The 7,238-nt window shown below is 52.4% G+C and overlaps 1 protein-coding gene across 1 annotated transcript; it reads right to left on the minus strand.

Moving 5' to 3' along the window:
* Positions 1–190: 190 nt before the first annotated feature.
* OLIG3 (oligodendrocyte transcription factor 3) lies at positions 191–1,006 on the minus strand. Its single transcript, XM_029224389.1, has one exon. It carries the CDS (start codon positions 1,004–1,006, stop codon positions 191–193), a length of 816 nt encoding a protein of 271 aa, XP_029080222.1.
* Positions 1,007–7,238: the final 6,232 nt, after the last annotated feature.

Raw genomic sequence — 7,238 nt, forward strand, 5'->3', positions numbered from 1 at the left:
TTGCAGTTTGGTTTTAGTCCTTTCCCTCCGGCGGTCAAGTAGGGTCTGAAATGTCTCAGACGGTGTGGGAGGCCTCGGGAGCCCCCCGGCCTCCGGCCGAGCGCCCAGCCTCCCTTTGCCCTCCCGGCCCGGCATCTCGAGCCCTCCCGCCGCTCTCCCCTCATCCTCCGCAGCCGGGCCGGCCCGCTGCTCACTTGAGCAAGTCCTTGGACTCGGCCGACAGCCGGGCCATGTTGGCGGTGGAGAGAGCGGACAGGTGCGGCGGCGGCATCTGGCAGATGGCGCAGGGACAGGGCAGCCCGGCCCAGTGCTGGAAGCCGCTGCCCAGCTGCAGCGCGGGCGGGGTGGAGGGCGCCTTGAGCAGCGAGTGGGGAGGCCGGATGGTGCCGATGGCGGGCAGCGAGGCGGCGGACAGCGGGGACGAGGCGGTGCCGGACGAGAGCGCGCCTCCCAAGATGGGGTGCACCGGGTGCACGGCGTTGGCGGCGTGCGCTGGGTGGCCGGCCGAGTGGCCCACAGTCCCGCAGTGGAAGGCAGAGTGGTGGCCCCCGTAGATCTCACCAACCAACCTCTTCATCTCCTCCAGGGAGCTGGTGAGCATGAGGATGTAGTTTCTGGCCAGCAGGAGAGTGGCGATCTTGGAGAGCTTGCGCACCGAGGGCCCGTGAGCGTAGGGCATGACTTCGCGTAGCCCGTCCATGGCGAGGTTCAGGTCGTGCATCCGCTTGCGCTCGCGTCCGTTGATCTTCAGTCGCAACTGCTGTAGGTCCTGCTCCGACAACTGCTTCTTGATTTTGTACTTGCTGCTCTCGCCCGCGGCTTTGGCGCCGGCCCGCGAAAGGCTTTCCCCGGGCATCTTCTGCACCATGTCGCCCTGCGTGGACGAGACCGAGTTGAGACGGCTTTCCTGGTGGTGGTGATGGCGGTGGTGGTGGTCCCTCAGATACATCTCATCCATGTCCGGAGATGAAGCTCTGCTGGAGACAGAGCTCGAATCAGAATTCATTTTATTACAGGGGATGCGGCCCTACTGTGGTGAGACTTTAGGAAGGAAATTAAAGAAAACCTTGAATTAAAAAAAAAAAAGCTGCAGCCCAGGAACCCACGTCTCAGCGGCAAGAAATGAGAAGAAAAGCTGAGGCACTGCCTTTCCCCGCCTTTCTCCCTCCCCACTCCCCTCTCTCTGGTTTGGCTGTTTCCTGGACAGCTAGTTGGTGTGTGCTTGAACTCAACTCACGCTGAAAAAGAGGGGCTTTTATAGAGCTGCGGCGGAGAAAAGAGACAAAAGGAACACTCCTATCTATCCTGGGCTGGTTAGGATGACGTGCAGTCATTCAGGGCGGTGCGCTTTGCTGTCCCATTTAGCAAGGATTCCTATTCATATTCATTGTGGGGCCGCCCAGGGACACCTCTGCTCAGAAGCGTTAGGAGCCCCCAGGCACAAAACCCTCTGATTGACACACTCACCGCTCCAGCTCGCGCCTTCTGGATTTTTTTAAAAAAACTTTCCTTCCCTCCACTCCCCTTCCTGATTTCCCTAACCAAGTCACACCTAAAGGAACCGAAGGAAGGGAAGGAAAGGGGGCCAGGAGGAGATTCTCTGGGGATGGAAAGAGGAATTGAAACATTCTCTCCTCCCTTTCACAGCTACTCCCAAGTTTTTGGAAAATGTAGGCAAAAGAAGTCTCAGTGGAATGGTTTCAAGGACAGAGATGCAGATGAAGGGCAGGTTCAATGCGCTGGGGGTTGGCGCGGGAGGGGCAAGAGAATGCCTGTCGATGTGCGTGCACTGCCTGAAGTTTATTTCATTAGGCTTCTTTCCCTAAACATTGACATTGTGTTCATTTTGTTTATTGGGCCCTCCGGTGTGGTTTGAATGGGATGTCCATATCTGGTGACGGGTATGCCCCCTGACACTGTTGTGGAGATGGGTTTCTTGCTTTTTATATCTTCCCTTTCGTTTTGAAAAATAGATTACTGAAAGAATTTCAATTTTGTCAGATTCTGTAACTTCTTAGACCTGGAACTGAAGAAACAAACCAACCGTGGCGTTTACAATAAGAGCCACTTGAGAAATGGAGGAGAGGAAAAGCAGCCGAGGAGGCGGGAGGGAGTTAAGGATTGGAAAGGTTCCCAAGAACTCCAGGGGAGATTGCTCCTGCCCTGCCTACCCCGCAGCCCCTGGACCCCGGCGCTAGCTGAAGATGGAGGGGCGGCCCCCGCCTGCGGCTCGGCTGGAGGGCCTCTGACTGCTGTGCGTGCGCGCGGGGAGAGCATCTGCAGCTCAGCGCCACGCGGCCGGGGCGGGTGGCTTCATCCGGCTGGGGCCGCGCCACATCAGCGGTCCGGGGAGAGCGGGAGCTCAGCGTCAAAAAATACACCACGTGTGTGTGTGTGTGTGGTTCGGCACCATAAGGATCTGAAGAGCCCCTTATGCGTGCGCGCGTGGGCCCTGCGCTCCCACGCACAGTCCATTCCGGGGATAAAGAGGAGGCCTGGAGTTTGTAGCCTTCGGTTCGAGTGGGGAGCTCGGCGCCGATCTTTCTTCCGTCTTGCTGTGCTTTTGTCAGTCGGAACTAGCTAAGCAGCGTGAGGGGCGACAAGGCAGAAATTCCCGGAAGGGAAACTGCCCCGGCGGCGGCCTCTAGAAAAACGTGGGCACCGCCAAGCTCCGGGCTCAGAGGAACCAGAGACAAGTGCTAGGTTATGGCTGAGTGTCTGGGTGGAAAGTGCGAAACCGAAACAAGCCCGGAACCTCGAGCAGTTGGGGCCTCACACAGCGCGGCAGAGTCACTGCAAGCCTCCAGGACTCGTTAGGTAAAAGAGGCCTCACTTTCCATTGACACAAATCGAGCGGTCAACAGAAGAGGGATGCACGCCCAGGGCCGGAGTTTGCGCGCTCCGCGAGGCTGTGTCTCGTAGACGGTCACGCCGCGAAAGCAGCACTGGCAGTACAAGTCGGGTGGGGAGACGCAGTGTTGGAACGGATGCTTTTTCTACACCGACTTTTGCTTCTCTGTAAAGAAAAAAATAAAGGAAATGGCCAACACCGCTTGTCAAGGCCAGGACCTTAGTGCCCCTGAAGATTGGACACAAGCCTTTTATCCTCCTGTCGCCTACACCTCCACAGAAGGAAAGTTTCTTAAAACGGAGAATCCAAGAGATTCGATTGGATGTGAAAAGATTGATGTCCAAACGCACTCCTAATATCCAAGCAAAAGGAATTGTTCGTAATTCACTGGACTCGCCCATGTGAACTCAGATAATGACATCCCCCGAGCTGCTTTTGAGCAAAAGGGTTCCAGAACATCTGCATACATTCGGACACCGCCCCAGGCGATGGAAGGAAGCTGGGGAAGAGGCGTGGTCCAGACCACAGGCTTCAGCGACTTTCCTGCTGATCAAGGTGTGGGGCAGAGAGTGCTCGACAGGAGCTAAAGCGACTTCCCCGCCTTTGGGCCAATGCACAGGCCTGGCCCCCGACGTCCTCCAGATCCACCTTCCTGACCCTTGGGCATTGACGTCTGTCCTTCCCATGCCCCAAATGAGAATGCTGCTGCTCAGTTTTGATTTCGGGAAGTAGCAAAGTCTAGTTTGAGCAGAAGGGTTGCAAATGAAGGAGTAGAAAAAATCGTGCCGCTGAAAGGTATTTTACCTTTAAAAAAAATCCCTATTTTCTCAGGGGACAATATGAAATAAAGGGTTAAATCTCCCCTCCCCCCGCCCCGCCAATCAATAGAGAAGGTAAAATTGCAGGGGGAAAAGGGCGTGGGGAGAAGTAGAAGTCCTCCCAATACAAACTGAATAACTCACTTGGGCTGAAAGGACTGGGGCCAGGGTTCTGGGAGTCGGATCCAGAAGCCTCTCTGCCTCCGCACCGCCTTTCCACGGAGATAGGCGACCGCGGCCAGCTCCGAGGGGGGCTGCGCTGGGCGGGGGAGGGGCGACAGGGCCTCGCTTGCACCGACCAGACCCTGTCCACCCCGAAGGGGCTTTTGGCTGCAGTAACGCGGCGGTGCTTGGAGTGGCAGATCTGCCATGTCTTGGCCGGGGGCCCTTGGTCGCAGTTAGGGATGCGTCCTCTCTCCCTGATAGCCCTCTGCTTTCCCCGAGGGCCGCTTTGTGTGAGTGTGGAATGGTGCAAGGTCCAGGGCCCCAGCAAGGCAAGCACTTTTAGCGAGGCCTTCCAGGAGTCCCAGACTCTCCTAGGAGGCTGTTTCCCTCGGAAAAGAGAGAGAGTGAGTGAAGGAGCCACAACTTTGCTCGCCAAAAAATGGGTTGATACTCGCCAGGGCCCAAAAGGCAGAGATGTCCACCAGGCAGCGCTGGCGCTGCTCCCACACGCTTGCCTCGCGGAGTCATTGTGGACCCTGAGAGTTCACTTCCACTCGACTCCTCCACCCCCGGGCTCGGCCCCTCGGGATAAGCCCCCGAGCCCGAAACGGAGCAGGCTCCGAGCCCACGAGGGCAAGCAGACGGATTTCCTTCCATGGGCCGTCTCTCCATCCACCACCGCCGGCGGGTGCGAGGAGGGGAGTGGAAGGGAGCCAGCGTTGGGCCGAGCCTGCGGCGGCCCAAAGTGGCCTCAGCCAGAGACGCGCCGTGCCCTTGGCCCTGGCCGAGGGCTCCTTCAGAGGGCTCAGGCGGGCCCGGAGCGGAGAGGGCGACGGGGCCGCGCTCTCTCGGGCCACACGCCGCGCCCTGGCGGCCGGAGTGGGCGGCGGCGGCGGCGGAGGGGATTGGTCCCCTGGCAACAGGTGCGTCCCAAGGCCCGCGGGCTGCTTCCAGCCCTGCAGTCCTGGCTCGGGAAAGAGCCTGTGAGTTTCTCAGCCTTTGTATAGCACTTGAAAAGTAGCGGGTCGGCGCGCGGACCCGATATGGAGATACGTGCCCCGGGCGCGCAGCCTCAGCTCTGCATCCCCACACAGGACGCAACCCCGGCTCCCGGAGACCGCGCGCTCCAGAGGCTGCGGGGCTCCTCCTGACCCCTTCCCACCTCCAGATCGCCGGTGACCGTGTCTTACCCGATGCCTGGGGCGTGCAGCTCCGTGCCCGACGCCCACCGCTCCGCAGTTCCAGCCACCGAGTTCCTCTCCAGAAGCTGCCGCTCTACCCGAGGCCGCGGCGATTTGGGCTCAGGAGCGACCCCTCCCCAAACCCTCGTAAGAGTCCAGCGACGAATGTCACGCTGGCTGACCTGCCAGGCGGCTACTGTGAGGAACCGGTCAATCCGCAGCGTCCGCGGGCTTCTCTGGCCCAAGCCTCAAACTTGACCGGCAGAAACTTTGGCCAAGACCGAACAGCAGGAGGCTGCCCTGTGGGATTCACCTTTTAACCCAATCCCCCTTCCAAAACAAAAGAGATAAAAGGGAAACCGAGATATCTGTAAAGATGCTCCGTCATGTGCCACTGGAGCAAAAGCCTAAAAACTAGTTGACCACGGAGGAACTTCTCAAAAAGTAGTTTCTTTCTTTATCTGCTGCGTAAAACATTCACTTCACAACAATAGCAATGGCGGCCAGGTCATCCAGACTGTTAGGTTGATCAAAGAAGCCGTTATCAAAAAAAAAAAAAATGACATCTAGTTTTTAAATTAAATGTCAACATAAATCGCAGCCACGCAGGAATTATCTATTCTCGCGGCAGAGCATCCCAAGTGATGGAGTGTAGTGAGGATGCTGAACTCCCAGCCCCCGCAGACGAAGACGCCCAATTGAAAACCCTAGGTGCCAGGAGGGCCCAAGGGGATGGATCTGGGCCGACTGACTAACGTGTTTTAGTTTTCTGCGTTTCCCCATATTTTACATAATATCTCAAACTCTCATGATCTGTCCCGTATTTCTCCTCATCTTTTTAACATCTGATTTTCATACAAGAAAAATAGCAGAAGTTGAAGGGCAGCAGAATTTTATGAGGCGATAGTGACTGCTTTTCTCAATGTTGGATGTGAGATTGGAAGATGAGAGGAAGTCCCCGAACAGCATAAAATGATGAGGTGCTAATTATGTGAATATATAGGCAAGTTAATACACTGGCAGAAGTAGAAGTTTGATTTTAAAGATGCGTAAGCATCAAGGCTGGCTAGAACTTACAGACTCATTATGATTATTTAAAGACTGACAAAAGTCAAAGGAGATATGAACTTCTGGGTTTCATTTATAGGATTTTGCTCAATCAGTGAGCATACTTCAGTACACTTTTTGTTTCCTTTCTGGAAACATCTGCGCAATGCCAAAACCTCTACTGAGTTTTCCTTCTAAAGAAAGCTAATAAATTGAAAACATTTTTCCTCAAGATTGGAACATTTAGGTTGATTTAAATATCACTGGTGATCCATCACTTAAACTGATGAGTTATATTAAAATTTGCATACTTATACACAGATTCTTGGCATGTGTCCTGACATTTTGGATTTGTGGTTCCGTTAATACTAATGCTTTAACAAGCACTAAGTAGATGATTTCTTATTAGTATTTTATTGTTATTAATTGACTTCTTTTATGATTCTAGAGTTAAAGCCACTGTATACAATTTGATATCTTAATATAAAATAGCACAGAATATTAAATTCTGCTTTTTCTTTTGGAAGCTATTTTATCATCTCCTTGGTATAGTCAATTAGGTAGTTAAATGTAACACATATTGCTGTATTCTTTGCTAAAATGCTTAAGGAATTTAGTTTTATTTTAGAGATAAATATTTCTTTTAGAGACAGATATCTTGTGTAGCATATGTATTACTGTCATTTTGTATTCAGTAAATTCAGGTTAATACATAAAGTATATAAATAAATATATACCACAAAGAGATTAGAATGTAAGAACCTGAGTATAGAGCAACAGAGAATTAAAGAGATGTTAACATTCATGTCGTCAATTTATTACACTGCTTTTTATTATAAATACCTATACATGTGCATTCCAAAACTTACATGCATAATTGCATAAAGTTAAATACATTAAAATATTTATTTGAAGACTTTGAGTCCTAAATAGAAAGGAATAAGTTATTTTTCAGATGTTAATAGGGACAAAGGAAAATGTATTACACACCTGTTCATAAGTAGAGTTACATTTGAAATGTTACATTGATGCCTATCAAATATATATTTACACACATTATTTTGAAAAAATGATAATTAAGGAGTCTTCTACTGAATCTTGAAAAGTCAAAATGATGGTTTTTAAAAATCAACATTTCCACGGCTGATTGATTTTATATAGAATCTGCACTACAGA

The sequence above is a fragment of the Monodon monoceros genome, unplaced genomic scaffold (genome assembly GCF_005190385.1).
Source record: "Monodon monoceros isolate NGI ecotype Baffin Bay Population unplaced genomic scaffold, NGI_Narwhal_1 Super_Scaffold_15, whole genome shotgun sequence".
NCBI classification, from domain to species: Eukaryota; Metazoa; Chordata; class Mammalia; order Artiodactyla; family Monodontidae; genus Monodon; species Monodon monoceros.

Bases quoted from the DNA above. Each gene is read 5' to 3' on its own strand.
- OLIG3 (XM_029224389.1), bottom strand. From the start codon at position 1,006: ATGAATTCTGATTCGAGCTCTGTCTCCAGCAGAGCTTCATCTCCGGAC.